This window comes from Argiope bruennichi, chromosome 6 (assembly GCF_947563725.1).
Source record: "Argiope bruennichi chromosome 6, qqArgBrue1.1, whole genome shotgun sequence".
Taxonomy (NCBI): domain Eukaryota; kingdom Metazoa; phylum Arthropoda; class Arachnida; order Araneae; family Araneidae; genus Argiope; species Argiope bruennichi.
Window position 1 is genome coordinate 114402939 of NC_079156.1, and position 27232 is coordinate 114430170.

The 27232-nt window shown below is 27.0% G+C and overlaps 1 protein-coding gene across 2 annotated transcripts; it reads right to left on the reverse strand.

The window, feature by feature from the left end:
• Window positions 1-655: 655 nt before the first annotated feature.
• Window positions 656-27201, reverse strand: LOC129972733 (metal-response element-binding transcription factor 2-like). 2 transcript variants are annotated; one of them, XM_056086974.1, is made up of 10 exons: window positions 26927-27201; window positions 23543-23638; window positions 16339-16391; window positions 16139-16250; window positions 13945-14071; window positions 12540-12607; window positions 10967-11137; window positions 9262-9340; window positions 7766-8220; window positions 656-3776 (listed from the first exon to the last, which is right to left on the reverse strand). In XM_056086974.1, exons 2-10 carry the CDS (start codon window positions 23596-23598, stop codon window positions 3677-3679), a joined length of 1221 nt encoding a protein of 406 aa, XP_055942949.1. In that variant the 5' UTR covers window positions 23599-23638; window positions 26927-27201; the 3' UTR covers window positions 656-3676. The 2 variants fall into 2 exon arrangements, with proteins under 2 accessions (XP_055942949.1, XP_055942950.1); XM_056086975.1 differs by lacking the exons at window positions 23543-23638; window positions 26927-27201 and having other exon boundaries at window positions 16360-16391.
• Window positions 27202-27232: the final 31 nt, after the last annotated feature.

The following is a 27232-nucleotide window of genomic DNA, read 5'->3' on the forward strand; positions in this document are numbered from 1 at the left end:
TAAATAAATTAGATTTGAGATCACAAATCAATTTTCCAAGCTTTCTAGAAACTTCTGTTACATAAGATGCCCAGATAAATTACATATGCACAAGTACAGTTCTCAGGACTATTTACTGTATGTTTCTTGGGATGAGTCTTTTGTAATATAAAACTTTTTTTCTTCACTCAATTAAAAACTTACCTCAGTAATTTTTTATATGTGAAGATAATTTGCTTAAAAATAAATAATACACAAACTGCTTTTACATAGGTTTAGAAAGACTAATTCAATTTCTAAGTTGCACTTGAAACTTTCTGTACACTACTGTTATTAAGGCACAGTGCTCATAAAATAAGCATTTCTTAAAAAGAATTTATGCTTTCATGAAATAACATGCAGTTATTATTTTTAAATGTGAATAGATTTAAAATATGAGTTTATGTAGAGGTAATAAAGTTAATTATTATCTCTCCATAGCTGAAGTCCTTTCTCTGAAAAAAAGAGGGAGGTATTAGGGGACAAGATTTTAGACTTTGGAGACAAGAGTCATATCAAATTAAGTCAAAATTACTTATTAATAAAAATATCATAATACATTAGACTAAGAAAATTTTTTTAATGCAACACACTGTACAAAAAAAAAAAAAAAAAAAAAAGGCTAGATTATTTTTTTTCAATAAAAAAAATTTATCATAATCAGATTTTTTATTAGAATTTTCAATCCATCATTACTAATTTTATAAAGAAATTATAAATATATATTGGAGAACAATTTTCCTTCGCGTTTTAATCGTTAATAATACCTGGATTTCTTTTCAAAAATATTTTTATTTAATTATTTTGTAAATTCTGGAATTTCCGAAAGAAGCCTATTAGTTCTACAGTCTCTTTCAGTATTTCTGTCAACAAAGAATTATATGAAATTGATCGACATTTTATTATTCATATAGACATTTCAGCTATCATTTTTATATTATTTTTTAAATTTATCTTCTTTCTTAAGGAATACAAGATTTCTAAAAATAAAAATTGTAAGAGGAAGAGTTCAAATTACAGTAATATTGAGAATATTTACCAGCATAATAATAGCAATCGTAGGGGGGAAAACGTGCAATAGAGAAGGCAATAAAGCAGGGAAGATGGAGGGGGGGGGGGGGCATTATCAAATCAAGGGACTTCATAAAAATATCATTTATTCTTAGAATGCATACAGCAGGAAAATGTGTAAATACTTCTCCCCAAATAGAAAGAATAATTTGGTATATTAATCTGCAAAGGTTGCCAATGAGATAATATAATGATCATTATATTATTATCAGAGTTTTAAATATAAAATAAATTCAAAATTTTCTTTGAACCTGAACATTGTTTATATCCAAGAAACTTTTATAAATTGAAAGAATTTAAAAAGGATCTCCAATTCAATCATATGTTTATTTTTTAAATTTTGCTTTGAGCAATTTATTTTCATTAAATATTGAAAATTAAGGATTTCACTTTCTATCTTATAACTATTAATGTGAATTTGTATCATCAAGTTACAACATAACTTTCAACATGCAGGCCAGAAGAAATCAGATATTTCCTGAAAATTCTATATTTTCAGATATTTCTCAAGGAATAAAGCAAGAGAAATTATTTCTTTTATTTTTAGGCACAAGAGCATGGCTCTGTTTCTAAAGATATATTCCTGCCAAGTACTATTCTTTCCTTAGCAATCAAATACAGTACACTCCGGAGTAACTGGCTTAATGTGGCGTAAAAGTAAGCCGGATAACAAAGAAGCTGGATAGGCCGGAGTTTTATGAATTCATTTTTAAGTTCCCATAGCAGAAGACAAAGTTTTTTACACAAAAACTCACTGTTATAATATGTATTTTCTCACTTCTTACTGAGTACTAAACCCTCCATGTATCTTAAGCCATGTAGAATGTTAACACGGTCCAGTGAATCATAGAAGTAGTTGCTGGTTTTTGCTGTTGGATGAGAGTCTAATTGCTGTATAATGCATAATTTCTCCTCCATAGTCACTACAGCTTTTTTTCCTGTTCTCACTCATTTTGGTACACTTTAAAAAACAACAACAACATTGAACATACCCCAAGAAAAATTTACGAATACTGTGCAGTTAAAATTAGGAACATCAGCAAGAATTGAAGTCTGTTACACACTGACGAAACAATGAACAACGAGCAGAACACTGCTCTTTTCCTGTCACAACTTGTATTTTGCACACGACAAGCAAGAGGATCGTAGCAAACATACATTTCCAATGCCTTCCTCATTTCATTATGGCAAAAGAAAGCTAGGCCGGATAATCAGGAGTGTACTGTATATCCATAATGATGCAATGACATAGTGGTTAAAGCAGAGACTGATTGGTATAAGGGAGGTGAAATCATAATATCCTTCATTGGTATAGAAGTTATAGAAGTCAAAATATAAATTAAAAAAAAAAAAAATATTAGTAGACCATCTGTAAAAAAAATATTTAACAACTAAAAACAATTAAAATTTCTAACACATAATATTAGCAAAACAACCATCTGAAAACATTGAAAATGAATACAAAAACATGGGAAAATATATGTGAAATTATCCAAAGAAATTTCAAAGTAATAAGTATGGATCTGCCCATAAAATGAAATAGTATTTTAAATCTTAAAAAGGTTGCGATTAAAACATAGGATTTCACATTTGCATTTATAATATCTATTATTAAATAAGGATAACAGCACATATAAAGAAAAACAGCAGAAGTTATATTGAAAGATTTCCTGAATAATAAATGTTTTTACTCATCTAAGTACAAACAATCTCCAAAATTATTCTGCATTTAGTAGAATAATAATGAATGCACCTTTTCAAAAAATATACAATAAAAGATAGAAAATGCTAGGATATGTGAAACATTACTAAAAACGTCATTTTATAGAGTGACATACAATTTGAAAAATTTATACCAGACTATAATTCATTCCACACATTATGAAAATATTGAAATTGCAAGTAATAAATCCCACTGCATTATAGTTTTTCTATTATATAAATAATGCTATATCTTCATATCAAATCTATTTGTTTTCTACTTTATGATTCATTAATATTATAATGATTTTATTTAATAGAAAACAATCACAGTAGTATAGCCACAATACATATTTAAGCTTAACAAGTAAGCATTAGATCATCAAACTAAGTATGACAGCAGAAGAGAAAGCTCAAGAAAGGCACATTAGTTAAAAATCAATTAATTGTTAAAATAGCAAACCATAAAACAGCTGAGATCAAGGGAAAAACAACGAAGTTCATCCATAATATTAAAAAAAATCCTGAAATTTAAAAGGTTACAATGTATAAAATGCTGCATGGTTAAAAAACCCAAGTCCAACAGGTAATCAATTTTCTTATTCAATTAATAGAAATTTAAAGCATTAGCATTTAGAGAGAAAATAACTTTTTAAAAAGTTTGTTTTTATAATAAAACAGTAACAAGCAATTTTTAATAAAATTGCATCTAAATAACGCCACAGTTTCAGCCAGTTCACATAACAAAAGAAATAAACAAGGTTAAAATAACTAAATTAAAAAATTTATAACATGCATCTAAATTTTGTTCAGAGCTTTTTTTTTAAGCTTCAACTATTAATTGCCATCCAACACTCAAAGATTTGCCATTCACATAGAACTTCTTTTAAGATACAGTTTCTTTAATTTTACATTTAGGGCAATGGCAACAGTAAGTAATCGTAAACAGAAGATCCTTTGCTGGAACGGCATTCTCCAACTTTTCCCTACGAAGAAAGGGTAAAGGTCAACAAGGGACCACTTTAATGCACCTTTCGAACAACAAAATAACCATGTAAACTAATATGAATGAACATAAGATTATTCGAATGTTACAGATCATAAAAAAAGTAGAAAACCATACTGACCCTATATTTGTAATTAAAGAGTCTAATACTTCACAAAATATCTATTAAAAGAAATAATGCATGTTGTGTACGACAGGAAAGAAGCATCTATTTTTAAAATTTTGTCCACTTTTTTTGTTAGAAAAACTAGTAACAAAAATATAACCAATTTCATGAAACTAAAGTTTTCATTTTGCTAATTTTGTTAAAAAGAATATCAAGCATGTACATATTCCCATGCCTGTTTTATAAATGGCAAAGCATCATAATACCTACTTTAAGTTATTTAAATACAGCTTTTTGTGACTTAAGGGGACAGTGGACTTTGAAATAAGCAAAATTGGATGAAAAAAGTGCAATTTTATTTGTATCGTTTAATCGCCAAAATATAGGTTTATAATGAACTAAAATAGTGTTATATAATGTATTCTTCATTAAAATAAATAATTGAAGGGTTAAGAGGAAAAAATGCACATGTTAATGACTTTTCTCAAAATATTGTAACTATATTTAAATATCTTTAAAATGTTCCAGGTGTCTTAATCTTTGAAGAAATTAGATGAATTTGATAATAAAGATTTTAGTCAAACATTAAAAGAAAATGGAGTATGCATTTTATGTTTCGAGTTTTTTTAGCCAGTTAAAAGCCAATTTTAGCTTAGGGAAACAGAAAATTCTTTAAATATGCATGAAAATATTTCTAAAAAATTAGCCTTTAATTGGAATTACAAAACCATACATAGTTTTGTTCCAAATAAATTTACATTGAATAAAAAGGGGGAAAAAAGGCTTGGAATATTTTAAATTTTTTTTTTGTTTTAAAATGTTTTTTTAAAAAAGAAATTTGACATATTTATATTTTAATACAAATGCATAACAAATTTCATCACCCTAACTGAATAATTCCCAAAAGTGTCTAATCGAGTCTACTGTCCCCCTAAAATTGTTTCATTTAAATAAATTCAATATAGTTTCCATAAAATCTTTATGGAAATTGACCTACATAAGAAATATCTGCATGATGAAATACAAATGTTAATGTGTAAGTTTTGACTTAAAATTAGCTCTATAACTGAAAATGAGATTTCAAAATGCTTTATTCATTTAATGCATGCATCAGAAAGGTATTAATTGGAAAATACTGCAATTCAGAATTAATCTTATACAGAAAGACTTAGCCTATAAACCAAAAGTACTTTCATTTTCTACAATTTTAAGTTTACATGCAAGCATACACAGAAAATCAAGTTTTAAGAAGAATAGATCAGATGATCAATTTCAAGCATATGTAATAAACTGAACTATGCTTAAAACGGGGCTATTTTTCTCCAAAAATCACACAGATTAAATTATTTTATGAAAAAGTGTAAAATATATACACATTTGAAAGCTCTGCAATGGCCATTTTCCATTGCAAGCAAAAGAAATGTTTTCTATTTTTGTACGTACAGTAAAAATTATAATAATTCATTTTTTTTTTCTGATGCAGTGAATTGTAATATTTCTGATAATAAAAACACTTTAAAATTTTTTAAACATACAATTTAAGTTTGTACTGATCTTATTTTTTAACACTTTTTCTGAAGGCAATTTTCTTACTATTGCTAAAAAGCAATTGAAAAAACAAACTACTCATTAATTTATTGGCAATTGTCGAGGAATGATAATGTCCATTTCCCTTTATATTTGTTAAAATGAATGTTTCATTTGTTAATGGTTACAGTTTCTTCATCAATTCAAATCAGTGCTTCAAAAATGTAAATATTTATCAACAATATTTTTCTTGAAGTGAAACGTTTATATATTTTTCTAAACTCAGGAAAACTAGTCGAAATAGCATTTGGGATTAAAAGACTATGTTTGTGGGGAAAATGGCTATTCCCAATTAGTAAGGGAATGATTAACTGCTTTCACATGTTGTTTTTGAGTATATACTCAGTTCATTTTTATTAAAATTCCAATGTGAGAGATATGTAAAGAATAAATTTGAATGGCTAAGAATTCCTCCAGGTCAAAGCAATTAATGTGACTATCCTTATCGGCTGTTTTAAAAATACATCTAGGTGCTAGATCCTTAGAGGCAGCAAAAGTATCTGCTTAGAAATGATTTACTGCACACAATCATTAAAAATAATGATTCCATAATACAGTATCTATTTAATAGATAGAAGACATATTTTTATAACTAATACTTTTTTATTAAATGGAAAGAACAATGTTCCAATTTGTACATATAAACCGATATTTTAACAAGTGTGTTTCTATATAAGAATAATTCCGTACAATAATGGAGTTGGATATAACCAATAACTTTATAGGTTATAATGTTATTATTTTTAGTTATATTTTAAGTGTATGCAATTTTAGATAAAATAAGAACAATTTGAGACACAACAGGCATGCTGTAACAAAAATTTGGAGAAATGCAACATTAGACTCTCCCACCCCCTCCTCAAAGCAGTTATTTTTTTAAGACATGCATTTTAGACTAGATTCCCTCCAACAGCACGATTGTGTTTAATTAAACTGAATAATTTTTTTAATAATTTTTATTTTTGGTATACATCAATTAAATGAATCAGAAATCCATATTAAAAAAATGATGTATTTTAGCAAAAACTGTGGCATTTTAAAATATTGTTCAAGAAATTAATGTATATCACATTAAGCTTAAAAGTCTTGAAATTTACTAGTTATTTTCTCTGTCAGTTTTATTATTTCATTTATTAAAATATACACAAGCTAATACTTATTAAAATATATTACACACTCTAAATATTTAAAACATTAGAAATAAAAAATTTGTTTTAAAATAAACAAAATTTAAAATCCTTTTTTCAATAATTACATAATAATTATATCACATTCTTAGAATTCATTAATATATTACTTTTCAATGCATACATCAAATCGAATAAGTTTAAGAACAAATAAAATAAATTCAATGACAAGTAATTGGACTTCAGAATTAAATTCTTGACAGTTTTGTACAGAACTTTTACCTTTTATGGTATAAAAACACTACAAATAAATAATTAGTCATTTGTTAAAAACATGCAAAAGAGGTGATGATAAAATTTTTTTTTATCAAACATACATTTCAAAATTACTGTTAAAATGATAAGGAAATACAGTCATAACATTTCTATAAATATAATGCACCTATATGAATTAAAGTAATGCTAAAACAAAAGGATACTGCAGAAATATATACAACCTGCATGCAGTCACTAAATAAATTAGAAGGCATATCCATGGCTCATATTTTTAAGTCATAATTCTTGAAAGTTTACATAATTTTAAGATTAATTATGACATATGTTGTCCTACAAAAACTCTACTTAACCACTTAAAATTTTTTTATGACATTCTGCAATTATATTGAATTTTTAAAATATATATTTATGCTATTTTTCCCTCTTAGAATTATATTCTACTGAATAAAAAGGTTCCCGATTCTGTGTATTTGATTGCAATCTATTAAAATGCTGATAAAATGTTTTAGCTCTCAATTTTTAGAATTAACAGCAGATTTTAAAACTAATATTTTTAAAAAAATATTCATTTAATTTTAATGTAACTATTATAAACAGAAGATGACAAACTGATAACATTAATGTCAATTTTTTGGAACTTGAATTTTTGTTTTTAATGTATATAGGCATTATGAACCATAGATGTTTCATATATTGCATAAATTCTCATGATGAATATATCATGAGTAAACTTTCAAATTTGATGATATACTGTTGGGAAATAAAAACAGACAAATTACAGAAAGAAACAAATAATCCTTGGATATTTTTCAAAAGAACCAATCTCTAGATCAAAACAAAAATTCATAAATGGCTAGGACACAAGAATATTACCTATTGCGTTGTAAAAGATACTGTACTTTTCCATTACTTGTGACTCTTTTACCTAAGATACAGACATCACGACCCTTGGATTTTTGACTTAAATAATCTTTGGCGTCAGAAAACATCTCACTATTATTCTTCTGGAGCAGTGATCCAGAATGGGGCAGTTTTGACAGTTTATGGTTGTCATTCTGGATTGCTTTGGAAGAAATGTTCTCTCCATTATGTCTCCGCTTACGAGACTGAGAGTTTGTGCGATTTGTGGAGCTTCCCTTACAGGACTGGAGAAATGGGTTGTTTCCTGAAGTGAAGTCTGGTGGGACGGGTATGAGGGAGTCCAGCAGCCCCCAACGGGCAGATTCTTCTCGGAAGGAAGAAGTATTGGTGCGCTTTACTCTATGTTTGGCTTTATGAATTCCATTTTCATTGTATGGATGGCCACCACGGCATTTGGAGACAATATCCTACAGTAAGCAAAGTATAAAGCTACTCAGACAGATAATCGCAAAACAGTAAACTGAAAATGTTAAGGCAGTCCACAGAGACAGCTATAAATGTAACAACAAAAATTACCAAGAATTTATATTTAATCTCAAAATTAAACATGTCAAATGAAATAAATAAAAATGTTTTAAATGCAAGAATAAATTAATATAAAATGATATACATAAAAATAAATAAATGGAAATTGGAATGGAATCCCTTAAGTTCATTTAAATAAGAAGTGAATACAATCCTGGTTTTTGCAGCTAAATCTTTCAGGTAATTTTAAATTTTGTGCAACAAAATATATTATGGAATTATAAATAAAGGCTTAAGAAAGTTCAGGGAATTTTTTTTTTTTTGAAGAAACCATAACATTACAAATATATGTCGAAATATAATTAAAAACTTGCATTATTCTTGAAAAGCTTTTCAACTGCACATGAAGAAATATAAAACATGTCTAAAATAAATATAGAACTTAGCTGCTAAATTTAGATTATTACAAAAAAAAAAGTTTTTTTTAAACAAGCAAGAATTTTAACTATGTGCATGTCAATGAAATGCTAATAACATTAATCATTCAAAGCGAGTGAATAGCATTTATTTCTTTATAATACTTATTTCCATTGCAAATGATTCTTATTTATTCTTATGGCTTCTATTCTTCTCTTACTGGTTATTTTGAATTGGTTACATATATAAAAAAATATAGTCTATAGGACTTCAAAATTTTTTTTTGGAACTAAAAGTGATTAGGGGGAAAAATAAAATTGGCAGTTTAGAATTCTTAAGAAAAGAAAAAATTACTAATAAGATAAAAATTAAAATTTAACTAAGCACGACTAAGTATAATTATTCTATCAAATTAAAATAAGCTTAAACTTTTAATTTTTAGAAATATAGAAATCAGAATTTTTTTAAAACCAATTGCTGAAGCAAATTTAATATGTACATTTTAAAGTATATTTTTAAAGCAAAAATATATTGTCATGAAATCCTTTTTATGAGCATTAACTCACTTTTGAACGAGATTGAGTACTTGGATGTAGTTTTGCTCTCGATTTTCCATTTTTGGTTGTTTCTTTTGTACCTTTAGATCTGTAAGATAAAAGACACAATATTGTTTTAGATTTTAATGCTGAAATATTCAGAACAATTGTTAAGCATTAAAAAAAGAGCAATCATCTATATTTTCAAATATTATACTTACAAATGGATTCCCAGTTAAACAATTTCATTAACCATCTTATTCCTAAAATCATTTTAGTTCAGGTACATTAAAATACTAGAATGGTCAAATTTCTCTTTCACATACAAGAAAAATTCCTCATCATCTCAAAAGTGGCTATGGCAGCCCATGTTTTTATGTCACCCCGTTTAAATGACAGCTTGAAGTATCAGAAAATCTCCTTGTCCCCAAATACATCTAGGTGGTTATATCTTACCAATAAAGACCTTGTGGTAGGTATTCTGTCAATTGCACTTAATGAAAAAGGGAGAAAATTTTGAAATGACATCCAGGTTCTCAAACATCTGCCATATTAAAAAAAACATCATTTGAGTCTTTTCAGTATTTACAGTTAAAAAATTACATTTTTTACAGCCCCCCATAGTGTAAAAGTGACAATTAGTGAATTTTTTAAAAAAAATATCTATCAAGGAATGCATACACACAGTTTCACACTTTTATCTATAAAATTTGAAGAGATACACTTATTTTTAAATTTAGAGGGACCCATCACAAATTTTTAAAGAAAATGTTAAAAAATGCAAAATTATTCAAAACAGAAAAAACTACATTATGCAAATTGTGTAATTGTACATCATTACTTATTTGCTCAACAACGCACATAAAATTATTCACTTTGATTAAATGATATTAGCAACATAATTAGCAGCATTTTATTAAGATAATAAAAATTTGAGAAATTGGACACTCAATCCTATGAGTTCAAACTGTCCTATTCGACAAAGATGCTTTTAGGTGAATTGCTAAATTTTAGGGATGAAATATGTCTTGAGAGTAGGTGCGAACATGTTCTCTTGGGGGGGGGGGGAGAGGAGGAGGAGGAGCCTTACTCCTGACAATAATTGATATGTTTTATCAAGTTATTGAAGGGATGAAAAGAGTGGATGATAGATAGTAACTAAAGAGATGAAATACTTATCATTACAGGAAAGCCAAATTTAATAAAAAGATTGGAATTTTCTGACATATTTTATTATGACTGTAATAAATCAGCTTTTATTCGGGTTTTTTTTATGGATAAGACATTAAAAGTTCTGCAGCAAAATTATTTATTCCATCTTTAATTTTTATTGGTTTGATTTTTTTTTTAAAACTGTCAACTTATATATTTCTGATAATCAAATTAATTTTGAATTAACATACTGGATAAAAACATAGAAAACATTTTTTGTATAGGAAGAGAAATATATAAAGTTCAAGGTATTGTACTTTTTTGTAAAAATGGTCAATAATCTAGCATAAAATATCCTTAATCTTTCAACAACAAATTGAAAAACAATGCATAATCAGAGAAAAGAAAAATATAAACAAAGCCTAACAAATATATATATTGTATTTTGTGCAATAAATGTAACTTTCTACATCTTTGTCAAGTTTTGAACTTGTTTTCCCATCTCTCCTGGCCGCATATTCATTCAATAAGGAATTAATAACTGAATAAAAGCAACTTATATAATCAATTGGTAAATGCTTACTTTTTGGACGTTAGGATTTGATACGCTCTCTCTTTCACTAAAAATTCCCAAACAACAACATCATTTTGAACTTTAGCTGCTGAAGGTTGAACGGAAGGGGCTTCTGGAGGAAGTTTTTGTCTTAAGCCAAAGATATTTTTACTTTTCTTTATTTCTCGACCAGATTTGAACCTAAATAGCAATAAAAATCTTATACATAAATTGCAATATTTATTTAATAGGTATAAATTCTTTTTGCATTCTTCTAAAAGTCCAAGTTTAAAACTAATAAAAGAAAATCAAACTGACAGAATGATAAAGTATAGATTTAAAATGCTGATTTAAATATAATTCTTAACATAGAAAGTAAACTTTAATACTTTGTATTTAGAATTACTATTTTAAAGAAAATAATACAAGTGAGAAACTTTGTATATATATGACTTAACATTCATATCATGTACATCACATATACGATATATTGTTTTCTATTAGAAAAATACTGATGAAGAGGAAATTAGATGATGCAAAATGCATATAGTTAAGTGATTAAATTTAGATATTTCTAATTAAAAGTACACTATTTAAATACCATGATTAACTTTAAACAAGAACTAGGCAAAGATAATTTTTTTAGCATTAAAAAAACTTCTTTATAGAATGCAGAATTTTTCAGAAAAGTATTTAATAACATTACAGTTTTAAGTAGCTTTATAACTTAAAGAAAGTAAAACTTTCCTCTGCCTGAATAGTTTTACAGCATGCTGTCTTAATGCCAAATAATATTCACAGAAATAATTTTTGAAATAGTCTTAAATATAAATTAATAGCAACTCATTAGAACAGAATCTAAGTAAATGTTTAACTTGTAACTAGAGATGGGAATCAGAATGACTCTGCATTGTTCATAAGTTCTTATTATCACATGAGCTTTTTTTATCCTTGAATATAATCATCTCCTCAGTACCTTCAAGTTGTTTTTTAAGCATATGTCGGCAAAAGTCTATGTATGAACATGTGCATGTAAGTGAGTTATTCTTTTTCAAAATTATTGCTGTTATTTATTGAATCTGAAACTCCACGTTGCTTTTCATTTGAATAATGTAAAAAAACTTAAAATAATATTTTAAAATATTGTGTTCTTCATTTTTGTTTGCTATATTTATTTTAACAATTAATATTAGTGTAATTCTGTAATATCTAAATGAAGTAAATACTCATTAAAAGATTGTTTAGGTTTTTTTATAACATCTTTTCAATATTTTTGGTAATACACGATTTCCAAAATAAATTCCAACACTGTTTAAAAAAGACAAAAACAATGGAGTCCCTCGGACTCCATGTCACTGGCTGTGCAAGGAAATTCACGCCTCCAGTTACGAGTTAATCTCATGGAAAATTATTTTTAAATACCTAATCTTGAAAACAGTCTTGATAGATATATTTTTTATAACTGGTTGACAATTTAAAAATCTTATCAGTTTAATAAAGTAGTCAAAAACCTTAACTACTGATCATATTAAGCACATAGATACTTGTATTTAAATAAAACTATTACATTATTGCAAATCATATCTTTGGAATCAAAACTAACCTTTTGCTGTTTTTAAGTAAAGCTTCCAAAATTTTATTTCGCCTTTCCATAGATTTTACTGAAGCAGCCTATAAAGTAATATTAATGAATACAGAGTAACAAAAATGTATCAAATGCAATTAAAATATGAATATCAAAATTTCCTGAAGTGCAAATCCCTATTTTGTACAAAATAAATTTATCAAAAACAGTTTTGCTGCTTAAGATTTACTTTATTTTTAAAAAATCAAATGAATACGATTTTAAGATTACACAAATAACTGCTTACTTTTGAAAAATTTCTAGTTTCTTTTACTTCAGAAACATATCACATAATTTTCATGCAATTAAGTACAATACTTAATAAAGCACTATTTGGAAAATAGTCATAAGATAAAATTACTAATAAATAGAATCTTCAAATAAAATATGGTATAAAAATGATTCAAAAGTAAAGATCATTCATTATTTCACTTGATACACGAATTTATGTAGTGTACACATACACGTGCAAATACTATTTTAAAATATGATCAAAAGGTTATTTTAAAGGAAAACAAAATAAATTTAAAATTAAAATTGCCAGTTTCGAAGAAAATATCCAATTTGTTAAGAATAAAAAATAAACAAATCAACAAGAATAATGGCAGCAATAAAGAGAATATCAAGTTGTAAAGACAAGGAAGCATCTTGAGGAAATAAATTATTGCAAAAAACTTCTATATATTCAAACTTTCTATTGAGTTATAAGCCTAAGCTGTAATCTAGTGTAATTCTATGGCATGCTTTATACTAAATTTATTTTAAATTCTGTAAATATGAATTTAATATATTTTTTAAAAAATATATTAAATTCATATGTCTTGAGTTTAGTTTAGCTAGTTTAGTTACATTAATATCCTGTTTTAAAGCAACACAAGTGCTATTTTGGGATAGACCTCATAACTTGAACAACTGTCAGATGAGAATAACACCTGAGCTGGTACCCCACTTTCAAAACTTCCACACCATACCAGTGGGAAGACGTTTGACCTCGACGAATTTAAATCGCACCAGACCCCTTCCACGATGGTTCTTTGAGCCTCGAACCTGAAACCCTCCGGTTCCGAATCTGAGACCTTATCACCAGGCCACCGGGGCCCTGGAACCGTCTTGAATGTTTGTTGCTATAATTTAACTATTCAAAGCAAAATTTATAAATAAAAAATTTGCACTTCTCACACATTATGACAGCATAAGAAAACAATGTATAATATAATTAATATTTAATAGGTTTTCTACTCTTTAACAAGCAGAGTTCACCGACGCCAAATGATGCAAGACCTGAAAGATGTCTTAAGCTTTTAAATAGAGGAGCATCTTTTGTGTGATGTACATTTAAAAATAATGAAAAGTAAAAAATGCTTTTTAAAAATACACTACTTACAGGCCCTAAAACATGTAACTTTTCCCAATTATCTATGACAAAAGGCATGATATTTTTGTCCAAATCAAAATATTTCTTCTTGTGGATGAGACTGAGGTTGTATAACACTAAATGTATAATATCACACCTGAAACAAAATATAATTCAGATACTATATAGAAGGCGATAAATCTTTCAATTATAAGTGAAAATATTTAATATCTAATAGCTTGAATCCAATTTTCATTCATACAACATCTTATATATATTGGATAATACTATTAAATTATGATAAATAGTAATTATTATGATTATTACATTTTCAAAAACAAACTGACAATGATTTTTCATGAATATATTATAAATAAAACTGCAAGCTAAAATTAATATATATTCTTTATCTTTTTTTTTTGGATAATAAATATGTTTGATAAACCTTTTTACAAATTATAAAAATTTAACTTGGTTTTTTTTTTTAAATATCGTAGATGCATTGATGTAACAATGCAAAGTACAGCACAGGAGAAATGAAATGGAATGAAAAATAATAAACACACATAAAGAACTATTCAAATAACTTTTGAATTTTAATCCTAACACCATAGAGCAATATATTTGAAAGACATATTTAAGGTATTTTTATAAAACTAGCAGTTATCAAACTTTCCTCACATAAACAGATATTCTTTAACATTTTGTTTTAAGCTTAAATTCATATAAATGGCTTAAACAAAATGGAAATGATAAAATAATAACAGTTTGAATCCTGCTATACATTTCAGTTCATACATACACACTCAATCCTTCAAGAAGCTTAAAAGCAAGACAGGTATATATAGAGTGTTTTTACTATCCAACTTTATAAGGCTAGCAAAAGAAAACAAAACAAAGTACACCTATTTATTATTCAGAGCAAAATAAAAATAACAGTTGAAAGTCTGAATTCAACACAAATCTAAGTATCCACTGTGATCTGTTACAAACTTTTTTTATGACCTCAAATCATTTTTTTTATCATCTAATTAGATGTGCAGTATTTATATTTTCTATTATGTAAATGTCATAGCCAGTGGGAATTGACTGCAACATTATGGTCAATCAGGCTTGACCACATTGTGTATATAAGCCGAATGTAAACCTTTAAGCAATGCAGTAGTAGCAGTGGTGGATAAAGCAATTAATAATGTAATTTTTTAAAATTTATTTCATGTCGAAATAAAAATTATTTTATGGCAAATGACTTAGTCTTTTTTTTAGCACTCACTGAATCCCACCTTCATATATGATCCTTTCCAAAAAATATGAACAATTTTGAAGCAATATGAGAACTTACTCTACAATTTTTTCCTGCTTTGGTTTGACACTTTGAAAAGCTGCAAATATGCATGTATTAAGCTTTCTAACATCCGTTGGTTGTAATACCATAAGCACTTGTAATGTGATGCAGCCATAGAAAAAAAAGTATTGCCATACATGCATATCTATAGCCTTTCAAAACTTCACACCAGACACGGAAGGTAAAATTGAGAGACAAGATATACTGCCTTAATATCATTTATATTTCTAGAAGGATTCATATTGAATACTTATAACCTTACTGAAAATAACTATTATTTTAGATTTTTGATAAACGGGATAAAATTAAATCGGGACATTCATATATGTATACCACACACACATACTGATATCTCGTAATCCAAATTAAATCCTAATTAATTCCCTAATTTTTATCCCAATTCAACACATATTCATTCTAAAATGCTCTCTTATTTCCTGATTCCATTCCTACTTTACATAAATTTCCCTATCTTTGTCAAAGAAATCTATCAAAATCTCATTGTAAAAATCACTGAAGGGAAAACTTCAGTTTCTTTTGCTCTTGTGTCATGATGTAGACTGACATATTTCTAGCCATTTATTCTTTATATATAAATTATGCCTTCTGGGATGGACTAAATTGAAGTCAAAATTTCAAAAGCGTCTTTCTTTTTGGCCATGCAACTGCTAAAGAATATGTTTTTACACACACACACATTATGAAAAATATTCTTTTTCACATATGAATTTTTAAAAAAATTATTTTATGAAGAAAAATTCTGTATGATTAAAATAAGATACAAGTGAGATACAAACAAGCTAAAAAAGACGATTTGCAATTGAAAAAACTTAAAATTACGGACAAGTTAACAAAACATGCACCTAAATCAAAACTTACCACGTCATTTCCATGCGAGCCAAACATTCTGACCCAGCATTGCAGACAGAACAAATAAGTATGTAGAAACGATCACCAAACAGCAATGGAATATCAAGGCACTTGACACATTCTAAAACATAATGAAAATTGTAATCAATACCTTGATATATTTTTTGAGAGTAAAATTACATTTCTACTATACAAACATAAAATTATACCTTCATGGAGCCAGCGCTTACATTTAACACAGTACAGCATGTTCCTCTTTTCGCTGCAATATAAAATCACAATTTTATACAAGACGAATTTCAAAAATGAAAATTTCAGCGTTATGATCAAATATTTAAAACAATAAGAAAAATTTGATCTCTTGAATATTTGATACAAGGTAAAAGCATTTATTTCATGGGACCTTGATAATTAATATCTCAGATTATAATCTGGTTTGTAATATTTTAAATAAACTAAGACTTTAAATGTATAAACAATTTTCAAGTATAATATCCATTAATAATGTTATCATTAAAAGTATAATATCAGCAATTTTGTAAGTAAATATATAAGTAATTTTGAAGCACGGCTGGTAAAAAATTAATGTTTTCATAATTAAATATGCTTTATAGTAAATATACATTGGATTTGAACAAAATTAAAAGAAAAATTATCTGCTGATAAAAATTTAATAAATTCATAACAATTTTTCCCTGCACTTGTTAATTCTTAAGCCTTAAGTAAATTTTAATCATTCAATAACTTTTGGAATTTTTAAAAATTAAAAAATATGTTTCCAATTGTTCAAAAATCTAAACTCAAATATAATTATATCTCTGCTAATAATGAAAATAAACGTACATATGTGTTGATGCTGTACAAACCAGATCATTTGACTAACAGCTGTCAAATTTGGCAAACTTTTAAATGGGAAGTTAATATAACTAAACTATTTATTCCATTCAGTTGAATACTGTCATAAATCATTCTGACTGCAATGAATTTACGTTTGTTCACACTGCCCCCATAGACAATGTTTATTGATCAAAAATTCTGTTCCTTTATTACTGTTGCCAAGGGAAGGTGTTATTTTTAACAGTGATATAGAAGCATTACAAGGTTACAAGAGCAGGTTGAACCAAAATTATTGACTTTTGTTCTTTGGAAAGTAAAACTAATCTTCCAGAAAGTTTCATTAAGATTGTTATGAGCCACATTCATAAGTTTACTGCTCTTCTTATCGTAATGACAATCCAAACAGACACTATATCCTTGAATGCAAGCATCTCAAGTCATTATTACTATAATCGTCTTGACATTAGACTTTTTTTTGCAAATGAATGATTTCCGATCCTGTGTATGCTCGCTCTCATTAACATTTTTCTCAAATTTGTAGATATTTTTACAAATTTCCCCGATTTTTCTAGATTAATAAAATTCCCAGAATTCCTTGTTCTGTTGCCATCCTGAATTATGACATGGAATATGAACAATTTGAGGAATATCAGCTAAAATGAGATTTTTTAGGTTGGAAGAAAAATTTTGAACTTTCTTTTCTTCTTAGAGAAATGTCAACATCAGTGAATGCCAACAAAACAAAAATGAAACTTCTTAAAATAAAATTAGTTCAATTTAATCGAGAAATTAAAGATTGGCTCTCAGTTTTTGAGGTCAATATTGCAGAATTCATGAGGATGTTACCATCAGCGGTTAAGATAAATTTCAATATCTCATACAGAGTATGACATTTGAAAGTAGAACACGAGAAAGCATTGATAATTAGTTGCCAACTGTTGCAAATTACGCCAATGCTATTGATAATCTGAAGACAATATTTGATTGCAAAGAGCTATTCATTGAATATTATGTTAGAGAACTGCTATTACTAATAGCAAAAAATGGTAATTGCTGATACCAATATTAAACATAAATTGGGGTCATAATTTAAGATCACTGGAACCAAGTAGTGAAAGCATTGTCTGTTGTCTGCTGTCATGTTGTTTTTATAGTCAAAATTGTGTTTCCAAAAATTTAAAAATCTGGTAATGAAATTTAGTGATTAATAAAGATGAAAATAAAAACTGTTATGATAATAAATTATCACAGTTGCTACCGTTTCTTTAAATGGAAGTTGAAGGAGAAGAAAAGATTTCTTTAGCAAAATGTGCATTCAAATCAGGAAAACTTTGAAAATAAAAATATAATGAAATAGAAATATCAGTTAAAACAGCTGAGGATTTAGCATATAGAGCTAAAAATTTGAAAATATATGTATTCAAATTTTTTCCACACAAAACTGGGGGAAAAAATACCAGTGTTTTCCCAATACATATATACAAGAAAATGCGCAAATAGCACTTGTGCTAGTTATAATGCAATATGCTTTTAAGGAATGGAAAAAGCAAGGAAAGGGAGCAACAATTAAACATTTTTCAAAATAATAATCTATTAAAAAAAGGTTTATATTTACATACAAATTTTTTTATTATCTAGAATTTAGCTAGACAAAATTTATGTATTAAGAGGAGGAGGATATATTACCTCTCATGCTCTTTAACTGTAAATCACACAAAATTAAGGACTCATGTGAAATAAAACATTTTTGTTATGATATTTAATTTATGACACTTATTTAATGATTACTTAACAAAAAACATTACAAAGCAAGATAGTTTTATTTATTCATTTTTTCTAGCTCATTATTTAGGCATTAATGTCTGCAACTTCTGCAGATTTTTCAGCCATCAGTTTCACGGATCTAATCCTTAGCAAATAAGGTACAAAATTTTTTAGCTGTTTCACTTTCAGTAAATATATGTGAAAATATTAATAATATATCTTATGAATGCATTAAAAGACACCCATAAAAATTCAGCTTTGAATTATTGTTCTTTAATTAAAAAGTTTGAAATTGGTTTTTGTTCAGATTTGACATATCATCTTTACCTGTATTCCTTTTAAATACCAAGTTCAACAACAATGATGACTCTTCCGGACTGGCATGCAGTCTTGTATGTTTTCCTCTTTTGGTATGTCTAGTAGTGCCTATTTTTCCCACATTACTTAGGTTTATTATCTTCTTAGAAAGTGGGCAGTATACAACAAAACTGCTTTTGTGGAACTCAAACCCATTCAGAAAATAAGGATTTCAAGCAACTCATTGTTAAAAAAAATTCTCTAATGTACTCGAAAAGCTGACAGTTTCTAAAATAATAAACAAACCATTCAAAAATTCAAGTATGATTGACTAAAGACCCCTGCACTGCTTCCCCAGAATGAATGTTCTATTTTTTCATGCAGTTATGGAATACATTAGCTGCAAATCGGAAATCTCACGAGAAAAGGACAACTATCTCACAAACTGAAGCTGGACTGATCTATACATAAAGAAAAAGGGGAGTAGAAATGGGATGAATTTCTGCATTACACAGTCGCAAATAGTATTATTTTGTTTTCTGTATCTTCTATTATCTTTTATTCTTGCAATTTTAGAGATCGGCATTTTTCAGATGAGAAAAAATAATTAAGAAACTTAAAATTCCCTGCTTTTATGAAAATTTTCCTCCATTTTTTTTAAAATTCCCTGTGCTCCTGTTGGTATGGCAACTCTAATTCTGTGGTACGGCTCACAATCTCAAGATTGTTTAATTTTTTTTTTTAAATTGTCTTTTGAAGAAAAGACATTAAAAAAAAAAGAGAATAAGACTTGTATTTTATACTTAAAAGTCTGACATCATTCTTAAATCTGCAAGGCTAACATTTTGTATATGATATGTCAGAAAAACAAACAAATAATGGACTATGATGTGTCTTAAAGTATCAAATAATGTAAAGATTTCTAATATAGAGAACACACTTAGCAAAGAAAATATAGTGTTAGCAAATCAAAGTCAACCAGAAATCTTTTTGTGAATATTATTGATACAAATTAAAGCTGGCAAGGGAGAAAAAAATGTTAAAACATTATATGACAAAGGACTCAAAGATCATATAACCTAAGTTCTACAATTAATCAAATGAAAATTACTGCAGAATGAAGTGAAAATTTAAAACATATGGTGCTTGGTAGTGTCATTTCTATGAAACAACAAATGTTATAAATTGTTAGAGAACAACTTAAAGAAAAATTTATCTTGTAAGATGCAAGTTTTGCATTGACAGGTTATTTGTAGACACATTCCTTACAAGAATGTTCATGGATTATTGAATTACAGTTTAAAAGTATCATTTTGCTGATGTCAGCAAAAGCACACTCCAATAGAACTGTCGATAGGAGCTCTTTATGCAGAGGATCTTTTAGTAAGAAATATGTATTACTTTTCATCTGATATTGATAGAACTTTTCTCACTTCTCTTAGTTCAAAATTGTGACATTTCAAGTTTATGGAAATTAGAAATCACTGGAATTACAGATACCTAGTGAAATGAAAAATACAAAAGAATAGGAGAAGATGGAAGATTTGAGGCTAAATTACCCTGGATGTGAAACCTAGATGAATTACCTAGCAAAAGAGATCTTGCCTTGTATTATCAAAAAGGTGATTAAAAATAATCAGTTTGAAGTCTACAATTCAATTTTTAAAGAATGCCGGAAAAAAAGGTTTTATAAAAGTCTTTTGAAGGTCCTGGTCATTGTTTCCTTCAACAAGGAAAGTTTAAGCTTAATTCTACAACAAAGTTCTGACCAGTCTTCAACACTTCCTGCAAGTCAAGAGGTAATTTATCACTAAATGACTGTTTGATGAAAAGACCAATTACCATCAGTAATTTTGAGATTTCAAGAAAAGAAAATTAGTGTTGCAACAGACATAAAAAAATAATTTTCTTTAGATATTTCTCCATATATATTTGTTTCTTCAGATATTCCATCAGCCTACTAAGATTGTACTTTCTTTTAAATATTAACAGCATGCCATTGGCGAACTTTAACTAAACCACACATTACTAATGAACATAATTTAGACTAACATGACATCTTTAAGTGCTTGGATGCAGTTACTACTTTCTAAATATCTCAAATTTAACATATACAGGTGTGATGGAGTTTTAACAGAGATAATTTGTCTTTATATACAATACTATCATCCTTTGGCGACCAGCCGGTTCGCCAATCTTAATGCTCGTTAAAATTTTAATAATTAAATATTTTATGCAATTCCAACTTTAATAGATTCTTCAGCAAAATATTTTAAAACTTAAAATTTTGATAGTCATATAATTCACTCATAATATTATAAAGGCCTTCAGTCATAACGTGATATGTATCTCTCTAATTTTCTGTTACCCCTCGTAGAATTTATGCTTTAAATTAAAGTGTAAATGATTAATCTGCAATTAATATAAAAATATTTTTTACTGAAACAAAGCATTTTTTTTAATAATATGATTACTGATAATAGAGTCACTGAGCGTTTAAACTTTATGGGCACTAAAGAATATCTTTCTTAATTTATGTAATATCTCAAGAATTTGTCAACAAAATTTTCCCAGATTCATCATGAACAGATCGATTCATTAACAATGTTTAATTTTAAATGCATCAAACACTAAGAAAATAAAATGAATCGTTTAAAATAATCGGTCAAAAACAGGTTTAAAAAAACTACTTAAAAAACGATGACTTAAAACTATAAGCATATACAAAAAAATATATAACTAACATAAATACAATTTAAATACAAAAGCATGCAACTAACCTAAAAATAATTTAAATCGTCCGTTGATAGTGGTCGTCATGACAACAATCAGAACAATGCGCATGCGTGAATTTTCCTTGCCGGTTAGGTAACGCAAATTTTTCTACGCCAGTTGGGGTAACGCTATGCAGATTATACATTTTTAATTTCCTTTATTCTGTGTTATTTTAATTCAAAAGTACTTCAGAATGAACTTGAAACATAGATTAATTAACAATGTTTAATTTTAAATGCATCAAACATTAAGAAAATAAACAGAATCGTTTGAAATAATCCGCCGAAAAATATTAACCCTAGCCCCATGACTGTTGGGAGAAAAAACAAACTGAAGCCTTACTCATTTGGCGGTGGGGAAAATGGAAGATTTTTTTGGCTTGAAAGTTAGTTTTTAATTAATAATTAAAATTTCAAAAAAAAAAAAAAAAAAAAAAGGACCCCAGGTGCACATTCCCGACCTCTAAGGTATACATGTACCAAATTTGGTAGCTGTATGTCAAATGACCTGGCCTGTAGAGCGCCAACACACACACACACACACACACACACACACACACACACACACACACACACACACACACACACACACACACACACACACACACACACACACACACACACACACACACACACACTTTGAGCTTTATTATAAGTATATAGATTAAAAATACTAAAATATAAGGTAAGAGTTGAATCTTTAATATACCTCAGAACAGTTACTTAAGAGAATTCTAGCAAAAAATGCTAACTAGTTCTCACAAATCCTGTGTATAGTAAAAATTAACACAGGAAACAAAAATGCGACGAGCATTCATTAAATGGCACCATAAAACAATCAGATGGTATGCTGAAAATGATAGATCAAATGCATAAAATGTATACAATTTAAACTGCATCTTACAAGAAATCAACTCTATCAAAATACAATAATTTTACATAATATATATATATATATATATATATATATATATATATATATATATATATATATATATATAATCTTGTAATTTAAATTCCAAATAATTTCCTAATTTTTGTATTAAATTAGCGCATGTTAATTCCTTTCTAAAACGTTCTATTACCTAAACGAATGCCAATTTTTTTTTTATTTAATTTTACACATGCTTTAGAAAACTGACGATTCCTGCAATTCCCACACTCAGAGTAAAGGGTTAAAAATCCTTAATGCTTACCACATTCTTTTAAAGATACTCAAAGATTTCATTGCCTAAACTGACATATGACAAAGAAATCCCAATGAGAATGTCATGGTAAAATCACTGAAGGGACATATTTCTATTTCACTCTAGTGTTGCGATACATACAGATGTATCTCTTATCATTCTTTTTTGGTACTAAATGTCACCTGGGATGAAATAAATCATAGTTAAAATTCCATATCTTCCTTCTTTTCAGTCACACACTGCTAAAATATGTTTTACATATATATAAGGAATTATTTATCCTCACACATAACACAAATGCACGAGAATAAAGATTTTATCACTGCATTAATGAAAGTAAAGTTCTAAAAATAACCTGAACATTCAAAAACAAAATTTTGCTTCATACATAAAGCACAAATTAAAGGATGTGCTTAATCTGTCAATTCAAGCAAAGAAAAAATGTATGCAAATATATCTATTAAAATCGGTATTGGTTTCATCTCAAAAATTACAAATAACATAATACAAAACCTTAATTTTATAATTACTAAATAGAGAAAGAAGTGACTTACTCTCCTAGTTGACCACAATAACAGTAGATGCGAGAAGTTTTACTAATGTCTTTCATTTTTGCTTTACATATAAAAACCAATCCAATTTTAACAGCCCTAGAAAAGCACAGAAAATTTGAATAACAATGACGAAATAATGAAATACCAATCTTCAATTTTACAAGTGTTCAAACAAATATAAGTATATTTCAAAATAAGTTAAACATATGTTAGAATAAAATTCAGAATAGTAAAATTTAATATTAAGAATTTATGTCTTAATGGCATCTTACTAATGAAATTTGGCATAATCAAATGTCATTAGGCATACACAGTCAGATTTTAGCTGAAACTAAAATGAAATTTTTGTAAATAATCAATAATTGTAATAAGTATGACACCTTTGAATTTTGTTTATTGCATTTAATACACAAATACAAATATAAATGAAATGCAATCTAATATCTGAAACTGGATTTGATTCTGTTCTAAATTTTTGAATACAAAAACAAATTTGATGCTTTTATTTAAGCAAGCAAATTAAAATTAATTTTTATTTCTTTCTAAAATAACTAAATGTTATTCATAAGGTTTTATAAAATGGATTTTAACAACAAATTTAAATCCTCACTTATATTTCTCCAATATTGAAAGTTTCTATTCCCAGCTCGAGGAAAAACTTTTAATACCTAAAAGCAATTTAGGAAACCTAAAAAAGCCTAATAGTTAAATATCTAAAATACAGGAAAATTTAATACCTAATTTTTCCTGTTTTCTCAAAAGAAACGGTATATAGAAAACGAATGCTAATAAAACGTAACTGGATGTTTTATTTTAAGATGTATAGCTAGTATTTATATTCATCAAACATAACACAGGCTCAGAACAAAGAAAACTAATTCATAAAATAATGAATTATCTTAAGCTCAAAAACTGAGAAGTAAAATAAGTATGATTAATTGAATAATAAAATTAATTAATTTTATATAAAAAATACTTTATATATTAAAAATATAGAAGTACAAGTTAAAATAAATTATATGAAGAATGATAAAATTTGATGAGAAAAATGCTGAAATCCCATTTATATGGAAATGTGTTATTTCTGATTCACTGATAATAAATAAAATCACGAGAACCAAAATAATTAAGAGTAATTATTTTTCCCCAGCAGATTTTGGATTATTCAGGAAATAATATGCAATGAATGATAATCAATAACAAAATTTGATTTTAAAAAAAAACTTAATCCATTTTCAGCAGCTTTTTTAAACATTACGGAATTAGAAACTTGGTAATGACGCCATATAATATATTGATAAAATTCTTTAAACTTGTAACAAATTTTTTAATTAGAAAATCAGTTTTAGAACAATTTAAAGAAATGTTTAAAAAATATGAATAGAATTTCCCCTCTCCATTTAAATATCTACTTAAATAGTAAAAAAATAATAAAAAAAAACTGTCATTGATAAAATAAAGAATCTGCATACATTAACCTTTAATGCATAATAATTTATCCAAAAATTTTGTATTCAATTTAGTGAATGACAATTAATCAACACATTGAAGTAATTTTATTAATTCAATATTTTTACAGAACAATGTGATAAATGCAAAAATAATGTTTTAAGCATTCTTCAATGATATATGAAACTATAACCATACAGTAACCATGAAATATTTTTCCAACTAGTATTCTAATAAAGTTTCGCAAGATAAAGTGGTGGACAGTTATTTATTCATAAAAATATCATTTTCATTCTTAAACTATAGAAATAATTTCAGATAAATATATTAAAATACACAGTTATAAAATTTTTTTATAAATCATTTTATTTAAAAATTCTGCAGGCTTATCCAAGACATATTGACACAAAACAACATTTTATAATATTATAAATAATTTTTTTTAATTAAAGAGAAAGATTGGAATCTGTTTATGAATCATATTCTGAATTTTATTTCAAAGTAGGTCTTGAAGAATAGAAAAAATAGTACATACTGAAAAAACTAAGAAATTCATCTTTAAATAATATCAATGTTGTTGTAATAATGCAATTTTAATTAATAATTTAAGTATTTTTTTTAGGTTTGATATTTTAATAATATTGGGAAAATAAGAGATGGAAGAAAAATTCTTAAAAATTATCATTCAGAGTACTAAGAAGTAAATTTCAAGAAAAATTCAGGATAAATTAGGATCTATCACATTACTGCATAAGAATTAAATGATTTTTTAAATCTAATTATAATGAATTAGTAATGATTGAGCCATTAAGTTTAGTTGCTTTCTAGTTTTTATATGCCTGTATTTAATAAACCAAAATATTTTAACTTGTATTAAATATCTTACAAAAGCCAAATTTCCACTCGGGAAGAAGAAATTTAATTATTTTTGATCCAATATGTGCAAAAAAGTTATATAAAAAAACTGGAGTTAAAAGAATAATGATTTAAAAAAAAAAAAAAAAAACTCAAACACTTGGAATACAGTTGTTGATCAACACAACCCAAATATATTAATAGCTCCAAATAGAACTGCATATTTACTGAGTAATTTCATTTTGAGCTTGAAATTAAAGAATTACCTAATTGATTGTTCACATTGATATTTTTTGTGCTAGCAAAGAATTGTTCAGAAAAAGAAAAAATAAATAATAAACAGACTCTCAAAGTAAAAGAATATAAAATAATGCCCAACAAATAACAGCTAGTCATTTTAATTAATTAGAACATGTGTTAGTGTAATTACAAGTTAAAATAATCAGCATCAGCTTTAATTTAATATTTTTTGAAAATTCCAAAACCCAGTATTTAGATTTAATTTTGAAGTTGTACTAACAATTATTCAATTATTAGTATAACAATTATTAATTACAATAATGATGCAAAAATATATGTCCTGATAAGTTAATATTTGATATCAAATATATCAATCTTAAGATGAAAATCATTGTAGATTTCATACCATAACTATATGGCAACATGTCTATTAAGATAGATTACAAAAGGCATTAATTAATCTACAAAAAATAAATGAATTTCAAAATAAAGAATATATTATCAACTCTTTTAGGAATATATTTATAGGAAATAAATCAGTTATAATAGATTTCCCACGAATTTCAGTAGTATACAAGGGTTTAAAAAGTTTACCCTAATTTTTAAAATCACATGTTATATTTACGGGCATTTTTTATTTATTTTGGAATAGGCGTGATTCAGGTATGTCATTTTAAGAAAAGGAAAACAAACATTACGATGGCAACACAAGATGGCGCCAAATTTGGCATGGATATTTTTCTTCATTTGCCGGTTTCTAAAATATCACCAATGTAAAATAATTCACCTAAAATTATTTTTCATTGCAAACAATCATACCTGGAAAGAACAATAGATTACCTAATTTCAACGCAGCATAATCAAATGAAAACCGTACTATCAACAACCAGACGATAAAAAACAGTAGTGCGATACATTATCAGGGGTACACGTTGAATGATTCCATGGTAGCCTCTTAGGGAAATGCTGAACTTCACTCGATGTATCCGTGCAAAATATCGGCATTTTATGATAAAGTTACATCTCAGAAGTAAATTTAAAAGTATTTTTAATAAAACTGAAGGTTACTTTAGACGGAAATCAAAAGACATTTTTTTCCGCTATCCGTTTAAACTAACCGCCTACAAACAGAATTATTTGCAGTTA

What these genes read in the sequence shown, in the direction of transcription:
- LOC129972733 (XM_056086974.1), bottom strand. Translation starts at nt 23,598, where the DNA reads ATGAAAGACATTAGTAAAACTTCTCGCATCTACTGTTATTGTGGTCAA. An exon ending in AGTTACATGTTTTAGGGCCT is followed by an intron (nt 12,608 to 13,944) that starts GTAAGTAGTGTA and finishes ATTACTTTATAG; the next exon opens with GCTGCTTCAGTAAAATCTAT. An exon ending in GTACTCAATCTCGTTCAAAA is followed by an intron (nt 8,221 to 9,261) that starts GTGAGTTAATGC and finishes TGCTTACTGTAG; the next exon opens with GATATTGTCTCCAAATGCCG.